This window comes from Salmo salar, chromosome ssa12, assembly GCF_905237065.1.
Source record: "Salmo salar chromosome ssa12, Ssal_v3.1, whole genome shotgun sequence".
NCBI lineage: Eukaryota > Metazoa > Chordata > Actinopteri > Salmoniformes > Salmonidae > Salmo > Salmo salar.
Window position 1 is genome coordinate 78,916,999 of NC_059453.1, and position 20,119 is coordinate 78,937,117.

The following is a 20,119-nucleotide window of genomic DNA, read 5'->3' on the forward strand; positions in this document are numbered from 1 at the left end:
TTGTGAGAATTAGGAATAAATGAATGAAGTTGTATATGACAGTTTTGTTTCTTGTCATTGCCAATCTTTTCATACCAAAAAAAAAGAGCATCAAAACAAGACACCAGATGCTATAGTTATCTGGGCCACACGGAGAAAGCGTCTCATGTCAAAACTATTTTCAAATCCTACCACTAGATGCCGCTACTTTTGAATATGTGTATCAAGACCGAGCGGTCGTCACAAGCTTATTTAGCCACAAAGTCACAAACACCGCCCCATTTCTACAATTGATCTTCTTAAAACCTAACCGCTAACCTTGAATTAACACAAAACAAATTGGAGCCAATGTTGACCTTGTGACTGTGGAATCTGATGAGATCTAGGTAGCTAAATCTTCCTGCTTGGAACAGTTCAGGGATAACAAATAATGGCGACGCTTCTGGGGTCTGAGTCCCCTTGGACTGGCGGAAAACGAAGTGTTCGTAATGGAAATATTATTGCAAAGATCAGACATAGTCAGATCGTTGGCCGGGGTTTCAGCCGAGGGACACAGGTAAGACACAACTAGTATGATGTCTTGACAATGAAATTATCTGAAAAGGGGGAGCAATACTCAAGCCTGGGACCTGCATTTGTAACCCTGCAGAGAGCTAGTAGTACAGTAACTAGCTAGCTACAGTACAGGCACACACAGGATGCCAGGATGAAGTAGCTGTTTGCCTGTCTAGCTGGTTAGGTGGTTAACATTAACTGGCTGTGTTCCAAAATAATGTGTTCATTTACATGACAAAGTTGGAATATACACCGTGAACTAGTTACAAAGTGCCAGTTGAGAACCTCCATGTAGCCTGCACTAGCTAGCTAACTCTTTTGTTGATCCAGGATGCCCGTTTTAGCTAACGATTAGCTATTTTGCTAACGTCTTTTGTTTGTTTGTTTCTCTCATTTATACATGCAATTGGCATCTCTAGCTAACTATTACTCAATGTTATATTAGCTGGCTAACGTTAACATGGGTTTGCTCAACTAAAAGTGTGCACTACTAGCTAACGCCTTTAGTTTGGTTAACGAAACAGTTAGTTAGCAAGCTTGGTTATGGGTTTCATCAGCAGATTGTGAGTAAACCATTACATTGTATTCTGACAAGCTGTTTCTGCCATCTATCTAACTAGGGCTAACAATAATTTGGGTTTATACTGGATGAACAACACGGGTGATTACGTAACGATACCAGCCGCCAAACAAAACTGGCCAGCCACGCCCCACTTTAGTTTCCATAAATGGGTGCCGCCCATTTGTGGACTGTGACTGGACACGTATAACAGCCCTTACAGTTTACCGGGGCAGCTCTAACAGGGCAGAAATTTGACGAATTGATTTGTTGGAAAGGTGGCATCCTATGATGGTGACACGTTGAAAGTCACTGAGCTTTTCAGTAAGGCCATTCTACTGCCAAAGTTTATGGAGATTGCATGGCTGTGTGCCTGATTTTAGTAATTGGTGTGGCTGAAATAGCCAAATCTACTAATTTGACATTTGAAGGGGTGTCCACATACTTTTGTGTATATATAGTGTATGTATTCCTCTTATCTAGGTGGGCGAGGGCAGTGTGGAGTGCAATTGAGATTGTGTCGTCTATGGATGTGTTGGGGCAGTATGCAAATTTTAGTGGGTCTAGGGTGTGATGGACTTGATATCTGCCCTAACCAGCCTTTCAAAGCACTTCATGATTACAGATGTGAGTGCTACAGGGCGGTAGTCATTGTTGCATGAAGCCTTAGAGTTCTTGGGTCAGTTTAAGATTACAGATTGGACAGGGAGAGGTTGAAAATGCCTGCCAGCTGTTCTGCGCATGCTCTGAGGACACACCCTAGACTACCATCCGGCCCTGCTGCCTTGTGAGTGTTGACTTGAGTGATGACTCAGGTTGGCCTCGGAGAGCGAGATCTCCCAGTCCTCAGTGGGGGCCCTCACACACGGCACGGTCTTATTGTCAACGTGTACATGAAATGCATTGAGTTCATCTGGTAGAGGCATTTTTGGCCAGATCACGGCTGGGTCTTCATTTGTAATCCCTGCCACATGCTGTGGGCATTGGAGCAGGTGTAATATGATTCCACCTTATTCCTATATTGTCCTTTTGCTCGTTTGATGAATCTGCTGATGTCGTAGCATGACATCTTGTTCCTGTCCTCAGCCCTAGCCTCTGAGTTGTCTGTGATATAACTGTGCGGTAGCCCTGTCCTTTCTCTTAGCGCCAACCTCTGTGTTAATCCAGGGTTTTTGATTGGGGAAGCAGCAACCTTCACTGTGGGGGCAACGTCGCCGATGCATTGCCTAATGAAGCCAGTGACGGAGGTGGTTAGCTCGTTGACTTGATTGGCTGAGTCTCTGCACATATTCCAATCAGCGCTAGCAAAGCAGTCCTGTAGCATAATATCTGATTCTGATGACCATTTCTCAACGGTGCGAGTCACGGTTACTTCCTGTTTGAGCTTCAGTTTTTATACAGGAAGCAGGAGTACAGAGTCATGATCTGATTTGCCGAATTCTGTGGTGGTGATTTTTAAATCTCCTTGAATTGTATATTTGACATGAAAAGCACTTAGCTCTAGAATGACCCTTTCAGACACCCAGCCCATCGAATTCCATTGTGGTGAAATGTGACCTATTCAACTCACTGCCAACTTGCCCCAAAGGCCTTTGTGTTGCTTCGCTGATTCCAATAAAAAGTCTGAAATGGAAGTTTGAGCCTCATTCATAATAATTGAGCTATGAGAACTGAACGTTATGTATTGTGTTCCATTTGTGATGGATTTCAGTTGGGCATGATTTGAAATAACTTCAGACTTAACTAGTGCCAAGAGACAGCATCTGCAACTGGAATTAGGAGAGGATGTGTTTATTTGGCACCAACATCAAAGACCTAGACTTTTATTTAATCTGATTTGAGGTTGTGTGGGTGTGCCGAGGGTGGGTAAAATGATCAACTCTCAGTGTTGTCCATGTATATTTCCTATATTGACCATTAATTCATTGTTCCAGCTCCCAGAGGCTCTTCTCCAGGATAGGGATAAGCAGGCCAAATGGCACAGTATCCCCGAGCTGCTGCAGAAGCTCCATGAAAGCAGCCATCCCAACAGTGACCTCTCCCACACACACAGTGTACTAAAGGTACCCACATAGTATACACACCACTACATCAGTAAAGCTCCTAGGCTTTAACCTTGCTGAGTTTGGGCCATTTACTCTAAGATTAAGACTAGGCCTAATTATCAGTTCTTTATAACAGGAACTATCATCCCTACTTTCCATGGAGGCGATGTCTTTTGTCACAGAAGACAGGAAGAGTGCTCAGGAATCAACCTTTCCCATCACATACACCTTTGACCTCTTTGGTGGAGTCGATGTAAGTTAACATACTGTTTATTATGCGCTTGTTACTCCTATGTTCTGTGTTGTGGTGGAAACATATCAGTTACCTGTTTCTATGTCTTGAATCAGCCATGTTACCTCATACTGCAGTGTCTTTGTGTATCAGTGCCTTCTGAGATATTATCAGGTGGGATATGAAGTTTGTTCATTGCTGCTTCTTTTTCCTCCAATAAAAGCTGCTTGTAGAGATCTTGATGAGGCCTACACTCACTATGCAAAAGAAGAAACCTAAAAGTAAGTAGAAAAAGTCAGGTGTGATATGTTTAGGTCTGATATAACCTCAAAGGCTGCACTTTTCACATAGGGGAACATTGATATTCATGAGTGTGTAAAACAAAAAGGTATACCCAAATGCTCTTCAGCTTAAATGATAAAAGGGGGATCAGGTGCTCAACTGAGGGACTTGAAAATCCCCAAAACATTCCTTACCCCAGGATACCTCAACTGGTGACTATCCCGGGAGAATAAAGTACATTCATTGTGTTTTGTCCCTGCAGTGAATGATGACTTGGTCAATGACTGCCTTAGTGTTCTTTACAACTGCTGCATATGTGTAAGTACACTTGCCGCAGAACATCACTTCATTAAATAAAGGAATAATGTCTGCCTTTTAATATAAACATTCATTAATCATCAAATCTCTCCCTTAATTTTCTCAGACGGAAGGGGTAACAAAGAGCCTTGCAGCCAGAGACGACTTTGTCCTGTTTCTCTTTACCTTGATGACGAACAAGAAGACTTTTCTACAGACTGCCACTTTAATCGAGGATATTCTCGGAGTCAAGAAGGTCAGAGGAACTTTACAACAAAATCTTTTACAATATTGCTCACCTCGAGAGGGTTTGTGGGTTTGCGCTGGGTGGAGATTTTATATCCATGGTCATCTTATGCCAATGGTGACCCATATGTTGGTCCTCTTTCTGCCACAGGCGATGATCCAGTTGGAAGGGGTTGCTAACCTGTCTGGTCTGGTCCAGAGCTTTGACCAGCAGCAGCTGGCTAACTTCTGCCGCATCCTCTCTGTCACAGTCTCAGAACCCGACGTGGGGAATGATGACAAACACACCCTGCTGGCCAAGAACGCCCAGCAGAAACAAGACTCTAGCCTCTCGCGTGCAGAGGTCAACCAAGGTAGGACAGGGATACAGAAACACAGTGGAGAAATTACCCGTTTCTTATTCTTTTGCTCAATTACCTTATCTTTGGGTCTTGTTAAAGGATTTGTTTAATTCATCTGTTGATTTGTAGTACTTATTTGATTTGATGCCCTTAATCTGTCCAAAAGTTTTCTCAGCCCTTAACCTAAAGCTGAATTAGAGTACATGATCAATGAATGAGCCCACTCTGCTGCCTCCTTGTTCCCAGTGACCCTCCTAAACATCCCGGGCTTCATCGAGCGCCTGTGTAAGCTGGCCACTAGAAAGGTGTCTGAGGCCACGGGGGCGTCTAACTTCCTGCAGGAGCTGGAGGACTGGTACACGTGGCTGGACAATGCCTTGGTGCTGGACGCCCTCATGCAGATGGCCACGGAGGAGGCTGAGCACACCAGCACAGGTCAGCAGCCTCTCTCCTGCTCTGTACCACTGCCTTAAACATCAGTTATCACTGAAAAGGTCTAACCATTCTCCTTATGAAATGCTTATTTATAGTACTATACAGAGAGTGGAGTGTGGTGCGTGTGTAGCTTGTTGTTGGCCAATCATAAGTAATCAAAGTGGCAATAGGCTACAGTCATAGAGCCTCTGTGTGGGGCAAAAGATAGGAGATATCTAGTCAGGATAGGCTACAACGACCAAGAGCCAACAGGTAGGCTGCTACTTAATATTCTAAATGGAGTTGTTGTGATTTGTAACTGTCAGATCAGAAAGCGCATGCTTTCCTCAGTTAGCATCCTCAATTAGCCTTTAGCTAGCTTAACTAGCTTCTCCCGGTTTGATGCAGTCAAGACCGGTACTACATAATCATATTGGATGATAAGTAACCTAGCTATGGCAACTATCTACTATAGCGTGAATCAGCTTGGTTGCTGTCTCTCCCTCCCTGCTCCCCGTGCTCCCCATGGTATGGCCTCTCCCTGCCTGGCAGATTGGCATCTCTCTCTCACTCCTCACGCTTTATCATCTCCAGGTAATAAAGTAGCTTTAAAAATGACCTTTCTGCTGCTTACCACACTCTGTTCGGAACGGGTCTGGATCCGACCAGGTCTATATGGAACAGGTCTAGTTGTCCTCTGTTCCGTTTGGAATGGGTCTCTATATTAAAAAATATATTTATGCATATCGGGTGTGAGTGGGGAAAGCCCCAGATCCATTTCGTGAAGACCTTTCTGTCACCTACCCATGTACCTCTGTCGATCTATGAACATCTCATTACATCTTTTTCATCCTATTATGCCTCCTCCACAGAGTCATCAAACGAGAGTTCGTTGGCCACCAGTACTCTCAGGCACCGTTTGCCCCAGTCCATGAAGATTGTCCACGAGATCATGTACAAGGTGGAGGTGCTGTACGTGCTCTGTGTGCTGCTAATGGGTAGTCATAGGAACCAGGTGAGGGACTGGGGGCCAAAACAGATAACTCACCCAATGCAGGGCTCCCGTAGGAGTAGCCACTCCTGTCTGTTTGCATTTATTTGACCACTATGTCTCTTCCTCAGGTACACAAGATGCTAGCAGAGTTCCGTCTGATCCCAGGTCTCAACAACTTGTTTGACAAGCTAATCTGGAGGAAGTACACCTCATCCAATCATGTGGTGCATGGCCAGAATGAGAACTGTGATTGCAGTCCGGTAAGCAGTGCACTCCTCTCAAACGCCACTATCACTGTAAATTTTTTGGGGATTCTTGCTCTGGGTTCATATTACCATTGCAATGTTATAAACATTAATGTTAATCACTCTGATTCTGTCCTTCCCTTAGGAAATATCCTTCAAGATCCAGTTTCTGAGGCTTATCCAGAGCTTCAGCGACCACCATGAGTGAGTAACTTTCAAACACTCTTGACTGAAAGTTCCCTGCTAGCTTCACTTGAATTTAACACACATTTAATTTATTTCAGGAACAAGTATCTGCTTCTAAACAGTCAGGAGCTGAACGAGCTGAGTGCCATCTCTCTGAAGGCCAACATACCGGAGGTGGAGGCCTTAGTCAATACAGACAGGTATGCATCATCTGGTTCCATCATCTGTTCCCATCATTAACTCCACCCTCAATACTTCACACTACAGTGCAAAAGAGGCATTATGTTCTCTGAAAACTCAAATTAAATACTATATTGTGTGTCACCCAAATGCCCTCTCCCTGTCTCCTTGTGCTCCTGCAGGAGTCTAGTGTGTGATGGGAAGAAAGGTCTCCTCACTCGTCTCCTCACTGTCATGAAGAAGGAGCCTCCAGACTCCTCCTTCAGGTTCTGGCAGGCCAGGGCAGTGGAGAGTTTCCTCCGTGGAGTCACCTCCTATGCAGACCAGATGTTTCTGCTGAAGAGGGGGCTGCTAGAAAACATGCTGTTCTGCATCATAGACAGTGGCTGTAAGTCCAAAGATGTCCTGCAGAGCTACTTTGACCTCCTGGGGGAACTCATGAAGTTCAACATCGACGCCTTCAAGAGGTTCAACATGTACGTCAGCACAGATAACAAGGTGAAGGTGAGACACTTAGTAAATAGCAACCCCCCCCCCCCCCCCCACAATGTGAGAGGACCCTGTCAGTCCTCATTGTCCCAGAATGATATTGCATGAAATAATGCAACATAAATTCTTAAAGTCAACCTTTTAAAAGTAATCTCATTGTACCCAGAGTTGTGTGTGTTCTATAATACTGGGTGTCCCATCCCTCTGTTCGGCTCGGCTGCAGTTCCAGACCTTCATGACCCAGATCAACAGTTCCCTGGTAGACTCCAACATGCTGGTGCGCTGCATCATTCTCTCCCTGGACCGCTTCGAGACCCAGACAGAGGACAGCAAAGGTAAACACCCACTCATTCCCATAGCGAGTGAATAGACCAATGAGAGCGGGTCAGATGTATGATCTCAAGCTGCCAATGTTGGAATAAAATCAAGCCTTGATTGCATTATAAAGGTGTTGTTTATGATGTAATTGTTGCTGACTGTGGTCCTGCAGTGGTGGAGGTGCTGTCTGAATGCTGTCTGCTGTCCTACTTGGCCCGGGTGGAGAACAGACTATCTTTCCTCTTCAGGCTGGTCAACATCATCAACGTGCAGACTCTCACACAGGTCTTTGCTGCCTCTTTCTCTCTAACACCGAAACACACACACACACACACACACACACACACACACACATATCAGCCCACGAGAAAGAAGAAGAACGTTTCCCAGTATGTTTGCTAGGATTAGACAACCTTGAGCCCTTGATCATGACTCTGTTCCATTACATAAGTCATTGGACAAAGGCGTCTTCTGTACGGGGGAGTTGCGTTAAAACCCCTGTTGCTGAATCTGAACATTAACACATGTCACGGTACAGTTTTGGAAGTTTAAGGACCTTATCTTTCATATCAGTGAGATGATTATTATTTTGAACAAACGGTTAAATTGATGCACACTTTTAGGGTTAGTGTTCCCACACGGCCATACCTCCATGTTACATTGCTTGTTTACGGAAAACAGACGGAAGACAAGACGCGACCACCTATGCTCATTAGCTACAGTTGAAGTCGGAAGTTTACATTCACTTAGGTTGGAGTCATTAAAACTCGTTTTTCAAGAACTCCACAAATTTCTTGTTAACAAACTATAGTTTTGGCAAGTCGGTTAGGACATCTACTTTGTGCATGACACAAGTAATTTTTCCAACAATTGTTAACAGATTATTTCACTTATAATTCACTGTATCACAAATCCAGTGGGTCAGAAGTTTACATACACTAAGTTGAATGTGCCTTTAAACAGCTTGGAAAATTCCAGAAAATGATGTCATGGCTTCAGAAACTTCTGATAGGCTAATTGACATAATTTCAGTCAATTGGAGGTGTACCTGTGGATGTATTTCAAGGCCTACCTTCAAACTCAGTGCCTCTTTGCTTGACATCATGGGACAATCAAAAGAAATCAGACAAGACCTCAGAATTTAGACCTCCACAAGTCTGGTTCATCCCTGGGAGCAATTTCCAAACGCCTGAAGGTACCACGTTCATCTGTACAAACAATAGTACGCAAGTATTAACACCTTGGGACCACGCAGCCGTCATACCGCTTAGAAAGGAGACGCGTTCTGTCTCCTATAGATGAATGTACTTTGGTGCGAAAAGTGCAAATCAATCCCAGAACAACCGCAAAGGACCTTGTGAAGATGCTGAAGGAAACAGGTACAAAGTATCTATATCCGCAGTAAAACGAGTCCTATATCAACATAACCTGAAAGGCCGTTCAGCAAGGAAGAAGCCACTGCTTCAAAACCGCCATAAAAAAGCTAGACTACGGTTTGCAACTGCACATGGGGACAAAGATCGTACTTTTTGGAGAAATGTCCTCTGGTCTGATGAAACAAAAATAGAACTGTTTGGCCATAATGACAATCATTATGTTGGGAGAAAAAAGGGGGGCTTGCAAGCCGCAGAACACCATCCCAACCGTGAAGCACGGGGGTGGCAGCATCATGTTGTGGGGGTGCTTTGCTGCAGGAGGGACTGGTGCACTTCACAAAATAGATGGCATCATGAGGGAGGAAAATTATGTGGAGATATTGAAGCAACTCTCAAGACATCAGTCAGGAAGTTAAAGCTTGGTCGCAAATGGGTCTTCCAAATGGACAATGACCCCAAGGATACTTCTAAAGTTGTGGCAAAATGGCTTACGGGCAACAACGTCAAGGTATTGGAGTGGCCATCACAAAGCCCTGACCTCAATCCTATAGAAAATTTGTGGGCAGAACTGAAAAAGCATGTGCAAGCAAGGAGGCCTACAAACCCAACTCAGTTACACCAGCTCTGTCAGGAGGAATGGGCCAAAATTCAGCCAACTTATTGTGGGAAGCATGTGGAAGGCTACCTAAAACCTTTGACCCAAGTTAAACAATTTAAAGGCAATGCTACCAAATACTAATTGAGTGTATGTAAACTTCTGACCCACTGGGAATGTGATGAAAGAGATAAAAGCTGAAATAAATCATTCTCGCTACTATTATTCTGACATTTCACATTCTTAAAATAAAGTGGTGATCCTAACTGACCTAAGACAGGGAGTTTTTATTAGTATTAAATGTCAGGAATTGTGAAAAACGGTTTAAATGTATTTGGCTAAGGTGTATGTAAACTTCCGACTTCAACTGTATCTAGCATACACTTAAACACTGGTGTTTCGGCGCAACTCAGGAAGTGTAGCAGAAGTGTAGTTTGGTCAGATGGAGACACTCGTGGCTGTATGGTTCTGTAACTGCTACAGTGAGTGTAGTTTAGTAGGATGGAGGCTCCATAGCTGTATGGATCTGTAACTGCTACAGTGAGTGTAGTTTAGTAGGATGGAGGCTCCGTAGCTGTATGGATCTGTATTTGAAGTATTCTTTCTCTCTGAAAGATGAGGACCATATGTTTCAAAAGCCATATTGTAAGCGATGATTATTATTGACGTTTCTAAAAGTTAAACGCAGTGTTGGGATTGTAGTTCACATGAGGTAGTCGTGAGCAAAGCTAATGGCAGAAAACTGTAGGGAGAAGGTAGAGTTTTCAAGAGCAAGACCACCTTGTACTGCTCTTTTAAGATTAATGTAGCCTCAGTTTCTGAGGGTTTGAGGCTGTTGTTCTCCCACATGTGGTGCTCACCTGTCCTCCTCTGCCCTGCCCATCCCCTGGCCCAGGAGAATGTGAGCTGTCTGAACACCAGCCTAGTGGTCCTGATGCTGGCCAGGAGGAGGGGCAAGCTGCCCTTCTATCTCAAGGCCCTGAGAGAGAAGGAGCATGCAGAGAAGTACCCCGGCTGCCTGCTCAACAACTTCCACAACCTGCTGCGCTTCTGGCAGCGCCACTACCTCAACAGGGACAAGGACAGCACCTGTCTGGAGAACGTGAGTGTCCTCTTCTTGGCCTGATCCGTCCCAAACTCACCAATAGTATATTTTACATTCAAAATATTTTTCCTACAAATGTTATTAGCCCAGCTGATCAAGCCTGCTTTCTCTGCTATACTATCTATTTGCAGCCTGTAGACTGGCCGGTCTGTCATTAACTAGCCCCATAAATGTATACTATGTTTTCATTAGGCAGTCCACCACCTTTTTGTTTATTAAAAACAAATACGTTTTCTAATGAGAAACCATTTCTGGTGTTGTGCAAACAATGTTCAACTTGACATCTTTTAATGCTCCAAAGTTGCCCTTTCCTGTCACACACCGTCATCCCGAAAATGGCAGATGTTTTCATTGCTACGTGCCTAAATTGGAATGCAGTGGCTGTACAGTAACATAGTATACATGACGTCAGTGCTCAGGCTCTGTGCTTCACAGTGCTGTATGGGTTTTGACTGACAGCCATTATACATTTGAGCACCGTGCACGACAAGAAGATGCCCCTATTCCTTCCGCTAATTAGGCTACTTTTGTACATTTGTTGTTGTCTGAATAAGGGAAATGCTGTAAATCGAATGGAGTTGATGTGTTCTGAAAGATGAGACGTTGAGGATTATAATAAACACCGCTTTGATGTCAATGTCATACAAGCAAGCCACACCCATGAGTCCAAATGTGCACTTCATATTTCCATGTTTCAAAACATGTAATTTACAGTATCAATGTTTATGGTCGCTATGTTTGATCCACAGTTGTAAGGATGACATGGCTTCATGCCCTGGGTTGTACTGAGCAGAATGAGCATATGTTTGTCGTATTGTGAAGAAAATTAGCCACGGAACACACACTTGAATACACTCATGACTCCATTCTATGCGCACCAAAATTACAATCGGTTTGTCTGAAGTGCCTTGTGAAAGCCTAACACTGTAAGATCGTATTTTATAACTTCACTATCCATGTTGGCAATAGAATAAGCTTTCAAATGATTACCAGCTGACCCAGATCGCAATTTATAATGGAACGGTTTTAGATTGAACAAACAACAACAATTGTGTGATGGTGGGGACACAGGAGCTGTGTTCCAAACAAACATCTACAAGTGTGCTTGCTTCAGTTCCTCAATTGCAAAGCTAGGAGAGCTCAAAAAAAGCACCAAAAAGTTGAATGCTCTTTGAGTCATAAAAGTGCATTGAAATTGCTTAGGAACTGTACCCTTGTCATTGTTTTTTCTTATCTTGCACCTACTCCAAAATGTCAATAAATGTTCGTATGTTACTGAATGTATCTATAGTATTTTCAGATCTCGTTATTGACAAATGCTGAGAAAAGTACAGTAAATGTAAAAGGCACATAAAATCAACAGTGTAATGTTTGGAGTCAAGTGAACTGTTGTCCTCACCTTTTGGTCTGATAATTTTTCCAAAGTGTTCTCTTTCAATTGCTACCATGGTCATGCATATGCTTTTTATAGTTATTTTGTTTGAAACATTTAAAGTTGGCTCTAGCCATATAGGACAATTTCCACGAGTGTAAGGGTTAGAGGAGCATGTAGCTAGCTGACAGCATTGAAAGGTGATAAATGTGGGGATGTGAGTTGATCTGATCTGTCTTTGCCCGGAGACTGGGGGTCTTCTTAATAGGTGTTCTAGATGTTTGCGGGCAGAGAAGTTTCACGTCAGGATTGAAAATTTTTTCTTCCATGAATCTATATTCCCTTCTCCTCCTTGGGGAAATTGTCTTTCACCAGTCTAACCCTCTGTTTTATTCTCTCCCTCAGAGCTCCTGCATCCCCTTCAGCTACTGGAATGAGACTGTGTCAGTGCTGCTGGGCTCAGACAGGACATCTCTGTGTGCCATAGCCAGCTACATAGATGAGCCCTTCATGGACCTGGACAGGGACCTGCTAGAGTGTTAACCCTAGGAGAGTTTGGGCTGGGCTTGTGGGGGGTTGCTGGGGTATGGACACCTATCATGGTTGATGACCCCGCCAAAGAGCATAGTCAGATCAAGGGTCACCTAGCGACCTGGAAGTGCTATGTGACTGCGGCAGGACACCAACTTGCTGCTATGCTGTCTGTAACTTGGCCAGGGGGCCATTACTGAAGACGAGAGGGATGATTCTACGATGCTGGGCATCTTCACTCCTCGCTCCTTTTCTCTTTGTAGGAGAAAAAGAGAGACTGCACCTGTCTGTCTGTCCCAGACCCCACAGTAAAGAAATATACATTTATTGGACCTTGAAATACTCCTTTGTTGGTGGTTTGCTTTAGGTGAAATCAAATGAAACCTTTTATATATTATATAAATATATGGAAAAATCTATTTGTACGATGCAACAAAATAGATATATACAGTACCAGTCAGAAGTTTGGACACACCTACTCATTCAAGGGTTTTTCTTTATTTCTACTATTTTCTACATTGTAGAATAATAGTGAAGACATCAAAACTATGAAATAACACATATGGAATCATGTAGTAACCAAAAAAGTGTTAAACAAATCAAAATATATTTTAGATTCTTCAAAGTAGCCACCTTTTGCCTTGATGACAGCTTTGCACACTATTGGCATTCTCTCAATCAGCTTCACCTGGAATGCTTTTCCAACAGTATTGAAGGAGTTCCCACATATGCTGAGCACTTGTTGGCTGCTTTTCCTTCACTCTGCAGTCCAACTCATCCCAAACCATCAAAATTGGTTTTAAGTTGGGTGATTGTGAAGGTCAGGTCATCTGATGCAGTACTCCATCACTCTCTTTCTTGGTCAAATAGCCCTTACACCGCCTGGAGGTGTTCGTTCATTGTTCGGTTGAAAAACAAATGATAGTCCCACTAAGCGCAAACCAGATGGGGTGGCGTATCGCTGCAGAATGCTATGGTATCCATGCTGGTTAAGTGTGCCTTGAATTCTAAATAAATAACTGGCCGTGTCACCAGCAAAGCACCATCACACCACCTCCTCCATGCTTCACAGTGGGAACCACACATGCGGAGATCATCCGTTCACCTACTCTGCGTCTCACAAAGGCACGCGGTTGGAACCAAAAATGTCAAATTTGGACTCAGACCAAAGGACAGATTTCTACCGTTCTAAGGTCAATGTCAGCATTTGTTAATTGAAATGCATTCCAGGTGACTCCCTCATGAAGCTGGTTGAGAAAATGGCAAGAATGTGCAAAGCTGTCATCAAGGCAAAGGGTGGCTACTTTGAAGAATCTCACATATAAAGTATTTTGATAACTCTTTTTTTTGGATACTACATGATTCCATGTGTGTTTTTCATAGTTTTGATGTCTTTCTTCACTATTATTCAACAGTGTAGAAAATATTAAAAATAAAAACCCTTGGACACACCTACTCATACACACAGTACCAGTCAATAGTTTGTGTGTGTGTATAGTGTTGGTTTCATGAGCTGAAATAAAAGATCCCAGCAATTTTCCATATGCACAAAAAGCTTATTTCTCCAATTTTATGCACAAATTTGTTTACATCCCTGTTAGTGAGCATTTCTCCTTTGCCAAGATAATCCATCCACCTGACAGGTGTGGCATATCAAGAAGCTGATTTAAACAGCATAATCATTTCACAGGTGCACCTTGTGCTGGGGACAATAAAAGGCCACTTAAATGTGGAGTTTTGTCACACAACACAATGCTACAGAAGGCTGCTCATCATGATTGGATGCAGAGGTGGCATCAGTCTTGTCCAGTGGTCTTTGAATTAACAGCATCTTCACTGATCTGTATGGATGTTGGTCTGTCTCTTTTAGGATGATTCTAGTTGACCAGTGCTTGTGGCTTTACTCAGCCCGTCCAGGTAGCTTGTGGATCTGTTGATGGTTCATAATCTGTGGGGCCATGTGATGGGTGAGATGGGGCTTTGGACAGAAGTACCACTCCAAAGATGCCACCAACCCATTCATGACTTCACCCAGTGAAGAGAGAACGTTTTCCTTTTTGTTTTTCAGACATTATTTTTGTTTGCGTCTTAAGAGAATTTCTTTCAGTTCTAAATAAATTGTAGATAAAACATTTACTGTTGGAATTGTGTGCATTGTATTTTAACACATATTTTGATAAAATACATTTTCATTTTGTACTTTACTTTGTATCCATCAAGTGAAGGGTGGTTTTATAGAATAATAAACTATGCAGGTTCTCGTGTTCAAACCCACTCTCTGTCCCAGACACTTCTCACAACGGTTTCATTTGACATTTTAGTAATTTATCAGACGCTCTTATCCAGAGAGACTTACAGGAACAATTAGGGTTAAGTGCCTTGCTCAAGGACACATCTACAGATATTTCACCTGGTTGGCTCGAACCAGCGACCGTTCGGTTACTGGCCCAACGATATTAACCGCTATGCAACCTGCCGCCCTAAGGTTTCTTAAACCCTCTTAGCATGAATGGCCTTCAACCAAACAGCCACTCTGTGCTGCATCACTTGAATGTTCATCCCCCAGTTGACCACTTAACTCTTGACTTCTCTTCTCTCACCACGAGCCTAGACTGACAATCTACATTCGTCTTTGTGTGATGGTTCTGTGCTTGGTTTCACCTCTGTGATTGGCTATGGGGGAATGGGTGTGGTCATGTTGCTATGGCTAGAATGTGCTGATGTCGTGGAAATGGATTCTGAGCTGAGTAAGCATTTTTCATCTCCAACAAAAGAACGAGAATCCAAGAAAATGACTAATGATTGAGCTACGGCATTTTTCAACCCAGCACCATATGGATGGAACCACTTTGTCACTCAGTGTGTGTGTCGAAGTGGAACTAATCCTGTTCAAATGTTTTTCTTAAACCTTTTTGTATGTTCACTTGAATGTATAAAAGCAATCCGTTCATAATGTGGTTTGCCCTGATAAACAGTTGGTAGTGATACATGACAAAGTGGTTTACTATGACTTGTGTTTTCACAGCGTTTGACTTCTTTACCTTCCTATACTTCACCACTACTTCATGTGGATTGACTTGTGTTGATGTAAATCATGGATGGAGCCTGTAATGTTCATAAAAGTTATATTGGTTCAGCACCATTTACATCCTGTGTGTCCAGTTCTCTCTGCTTCTAGTGTTTGGAATAGAACTCTTACCGTGAGAACACCATGCATGTTCCACGCTCTGCCAAGAGACATGATTGCCTGTGGAAGCCCATATTGTCAGTTTTCTTATATGGCATCTGGTTCAGAGTAGATTACCTACTTTAAAAATATGGTCTTAATGAATTGCTAGATATAACTTTGAAAATCAAATGCACAGTACTGTATTTGTAATACTATCCCTGCTTAACAGCCACACAGATGTATTGTTGAAACATTGTACATAGTCACTTTTGTGCAGATTTGCTTCACGCTAAGAAAGCAGGCTTCATACTCTACATCCAATACATGTTGAGAAACAGTTGGTCTTTTTTGATTAAATAGCTAATTGGTGCTTAATTATTTCAATTTCATTGTACTTCCTTTACATTAGGTACATTTTATGTAAATCTTTGTCTTTTGGCATATATGCCAAGTTGGTTTCCTTTGACTGTGTGGTATAACTGAGTGACTGCGTTAAAAAGCATGATTGTGTGTGTACCTAGAGAAATTTGTTCAGCAAACCTTCATTTAGACTTCAACATGTTTCTGAAACATGATCAAATCATTTTTGTATGTGTAGCTTTTGCTTTGACATTGGGGTGGTGATCATATGAACACTTGTTTGTAATTCATCAATATCACACTGGAGCCATCTGTACCTAGGAAGTGTTTAGTGTGCATTGGACTTAACTTATACATACGACTCAATCCTGACGTGAAGTCCATCTTCCCCTAGGATTCCATTTCCACCCTTTTTGTTCATCTAATGTTGAACTTCATTTATTTATTTAACAGTCTTTGTGAAAATAATATAAGGAAAAGCATATTAAATTCTCACAACTTTCTCTCGAATGTGTGTGGTGTATTTTGTTCAGTGGTCTTATTGATGGGACACAATAACAAATGTCATCTTGCCTCAGAATGTCAGGCTGTAAAAACAATGATATTTCCTATAGATTCCACAAGTTGAATCGCTATTGTCAACACCCAGCAGATAAACTCCTGCACACGGCCGACATTCCTTATGGTGTGTTCCGTCCTTTACTCAACGCATCTCTCCACACAACACTGACTGCAGACAGTAATGAGACAGATTGTACTATAAATGCTTTTAGAAGTCTTTATTGGTCTATATTGCAGTCACACCACAACTGTTGCAGCTGGCTGGCTGTGATATCTTTGGTTGGGGATTAATCCTCTGGATTACTCTGCAAGCTGAAATACACAAGTTAAATATGCTTCAATTATATGCCCTAAATATTCCAGAGCAGACCAACTTCAGCTGACTGGTTGAGTCTAGTGAATTTTTTGTTACAAATCCAAATCCAATAATATTTTCCCTCAATTGTTAGCCTCATGTTATGTGATAAATCACACCTTACTGGTATCTTCCATAAAGTGTAGTACTGACCTTAGGCCCTTGGTCCCGAGTGCAAACTGAGTTTATTGACCGGGGTCTCGGCCATTTCAGCCCTCTCCTGCATCATCCAGCTCATGCTGGATCTTCCTGAACTTGGTCAGGTTGGAGTTAGCTTGTTCCTCCTGAGGGGAGAGGACAGAGTGAGAGATCAGAGAGAGCAGGTAACCAGATCATACCACTGTAGGTCATTTGGAAACAGACCCACATTCCATACAGTAACACAACAGTAAACTGGAAGTGGTATGGGGACTTACCGCTTCCTCAGCCTGCCTCTTGTAGCTCTTCACCTTGGCTTGCAGCTTGTCTATGAGCTGCTGCAGACTAGCAAGGTTCTTCCTGTCCTCTGTCTGCAGGGACAAACAAACAGCAGGGGGCAGCATGAAGCACTACACCATTACATCATAGAAAAATAATATAAATCAGCAATATGATCCATCATTAAGATGATCACTTGAACCTAATGAAGTGCCGGGCAAAATCATAACATTGGGGAAGTGCATGACACAGATCTCTTCCTACATTTTCCCCATGGCTAATGAAGAAGGTGCTGTGTTTCAGTACCTGGTAGGTGAGTTCTTTGATCTTCCTCTCGTACTTGCAGACACACTTCTGGAACTCCTGGCTCTTCTTCTGCTCAGACTCTAGCTCATTCTCCAGCCCTGTCAATAGTACACTGTCACACCACTGATCTACACTTACTGTTCAGTAATGGTAAAGAAGTGAATATCTCTAACCAAGTGAATTGCTGTGTCCTCTTCGGTTCGTACAGAGTCTTGCAAAAGTATTCACCCCCTTGGCATTTTCTCTATTTTGTTGCATTACAACATGGAGTTTAAATAGATTTTGGGGGGGATTTCATGTAATGGACATACACAAAATAGTCCAAATTGGTGAAGTGTAATTAAGAAAATTACTTGTTTCAAAAATTCAAACAAAAAAAAAAACGGAAAAGTGGTGCGTGCACATGTATTCACCCCCTTTGCTATGAAGCCCCTAAATAAGATCTGGTGCAACCAATTACCTTCAGAAGTCACATAATTAGTTAAATAAAATCCACCTGGGTGCAATCTAAGTGTCACATGATCTCAGTATATATATACACACACACACACCTGTTCTGAAAGGCCCCAGAGTCTACAACACCACCAAGCAAGGGGCACCACCAAGCAAGTGGCACTATGAAGACCAAGGAGCTTTCCAAACAGGTCAGGGATAAAGTTGTAGAGAAGAACAGATCAGGGTTGGGTTGAAAAAAAATATCTGAAACGTTGAACATCCCACAGAGCACCACTAAATCCATTATTAAAAAATGCAAAGAATATGGCACCACAACAAACCTGCCAAGAGAGGGCCGCCCACAAAAACTCACGGACCAGGCAAGGATGGCATTAATCAGAGAGGCAACAAAGAGACCAAAGATAACCCTGAAGGAGCTGCAAAGCTCCATAGCAGAGATTTGGGTATCTGTCCATGGGACCACTTTAAGCCTTACACTCCACAGAGCTGATCTTTATGGAAGAGTGGCCAGAAGAAAAACAAGCAAACATGTTTGGTGTTTGCAAAAAGGCATGTGGGAGACTCCCCAAACATATGGAAGAAGGTACTCTGGTCAGATGAGACTAAAATTGTTCTTTTTGGCCATCAAGGAAAATGGCGCAAACCCAACACCTCTCATCACCCCGAGAACACCATCCCCACAGGGTGGCAGCATCATGCTGTGGGGATGTTTTTCATCAGGGACTGGGAAACTGGTCAGAATTGAAGGAATGATGGATGGCGCTAAATACAGGGAAATTCTTGAGGGAAACCTGTTTGAGTCTTCCAGAGATTTGAGACTGGGCTGGAGGTTCACCTTCCAACAGGACAATGACCCTAAGCATACTGCTAAAGCAACGCTCAAGTGGTTTAAGGGGAAACATTTTAATGTATTGGAATGACCTAGTCAAAGCCCAGACCTCAATCCAATTGAGAATCTGTGGTATGACTTAAAGATTGCTGTACACCAGCGAACCCACCCAACTTGAAGGAGCTGAAGCAGTTTTGACTTGAAGAATGGGCAAAAATCCCAGTGGCTAGATGTGCCAAGCTTATAGAGACATACCCCAAGAGACTTGCAGCTGATATTGCTGCAAAAGGTGGCTCCACAAAGTATTGACTTTGAGGGGGTGAATAGTTATGCACGCTCAAGTTCAGTTTTTTTGTGCGATTTCTTGTTTGTTTCACAAAAAATATTTTCCATCTTCAAAGTGGTAGGCATGTTGTTGAAATCAAATTATATAACCCTCCCCAAAATCAATTTTAATTCCAGGTTGTAAGGCAACAAAATAGGAAAAATGCCAAGGGGGTGAATACTTCCGCATGCCACTGTAGGTGTAGTCATGTATCATTAAGTATACCATTGTCCTTGTGAACATTTATACCTTCATTTAAATAAATAAATAAAAGTAAACATGGTTTAACCATAAGGGCTAAATCACTATAGGAATACCCTGAGCATTCCTATTATGTCAACAATCTAGTGATGGGAATTGAATACATGGTGTTACTTTGTATTCTCCTGAGGAACAGATGGATTGCTCTCTGGACTCTTACCCTGCCCTCCAGTTTCTGGATCTGCTTCTTGCCACCCTTGAGGGCGATCTGCCCGGCCTCGTCCAGGCGCATCTGCAGGTCCTTAATGGTCTGCTCCATGTTCTTCTTTATCCTCTCCAGGTGAGAACTGGTGTCCTGCTCCTTCTTTAATAAGTCCTCAGCCATCATGGCCGCCTGGACAATGACAGAGAGAAGAGTTTGATTTGTGGTGTGGATCCAGTTTTCCAATGTAGGATCTTTGTAATCAAATTAATTTCTGCGTCTCTCCCTTACATCAGTGATGGCCTTCTTGGCCTTCTCGTCTGCGTTGCGGCATTCATGAGAAGCCTTGTCCAAATCAGTGGACAGCATAGACAGGTCACTCTCCAGCTTCTTCTTCTGGTTGATGAGCCCTGTGTTCTGGGAGTGCAGCAGGTTGACCCTGTGTTCTGGGAGTGCAGCAGCTCGTGCTCGGCCAGTTTGCGTGTCCTGCGCTCCGTCACCGCCGCCTGCTCCTTCAGCTCCTCGTTCTGCTGCAGTGTGTCATCCGGCTCCTGGGGTTACAGAGGACATAGACAGTGTTCAGTACAGAATGCTATT

The 20,119-nt window shown here is 43.0% G+C and overlaps 1 protein-coding gene and 1 pseudogene across 3 annotated transcripts; one reads left to right on the top strand and one right to left on the bottom strand.

Annotated features, from left to right (window-relative positions):
- Positions 1-225: 225 nt before the first annotated feature.
- Positions 226-16,380, top strand: LOC106565783 (short transient receptor potential channel 4-associated protein). 3 transcript variants are annotated; one of them, XM_014133292.2, is made up of 17 exons: positions 226-535; positions 3,028-3,156; positions 3,275-3,391; positions 3,594-3,651; positions 3,915-3,970; positions 4,077-4,205; positions 4,347-4,548; positions 4,783-4,971; positions 5,823-5,965; positions 6,073-6,204; positions 6,335-6,393; positions 6,474-6,575; positions 6,738-7,059; positions 7,268-7,379; positions 7,535-7,647; positions 10,229-10,435; positions 12,216-16,380. In XM_014133292.2, the coding sequence occupies exons 1-17, from the start codon at positions 410-412 to the stop codon at positions 12,351-12,353; spliced, it is 2,334 nt and encodes a 777-aa protein (XP_013988767.1). In that variant the 5' UTR covers positions 226-409; the 3' UTR covers positions 12,354-16,380. The 3 variants fall into 3 exon arrangements, with proteins under 3 accessions (XP_013988767.1, XP_013988769.1, XP_045547771.1); XM_014133294.2 differs by having other exon boundaries at positions 6,738-7,053; XM_045691815.1 differs by lacking the exon at positions 226-535 and adding an exon at positions 812-1,097.
- A 351-nt stretch (positions 16,381-16,731) lies between these two features.
- The window catches only part of LOC106565926 (myosin-7B-like), a 33,356-nt pseudogene continuing 29,968 nt past the window's right edge, over positions 16,732-20,119 (bottom strand).

Coding starts and splice junctions, on each gene's coding strand:
- LOC106565783 (XM_014133292.2), top strand. CDS start 410: ATGGCGACGCTTCTGGGGTCTGAGTCCCCTTGGACTGGCGGAAAACGA. Junction 4,972..5,822: donor GGCTGAGCACACCAGCACAG/GTCAGCAGCCTC, acceptor CCTCCTCCACAG/AGTCATCAAACGAGAGTTCG. Junction 6,576..6,737: donor GCCTTAGTCAATACAGACAG/GTATGCATCATC, acceptor GTGCTCCTGCAG/GAGTCTAGTGTGTGATGGGA.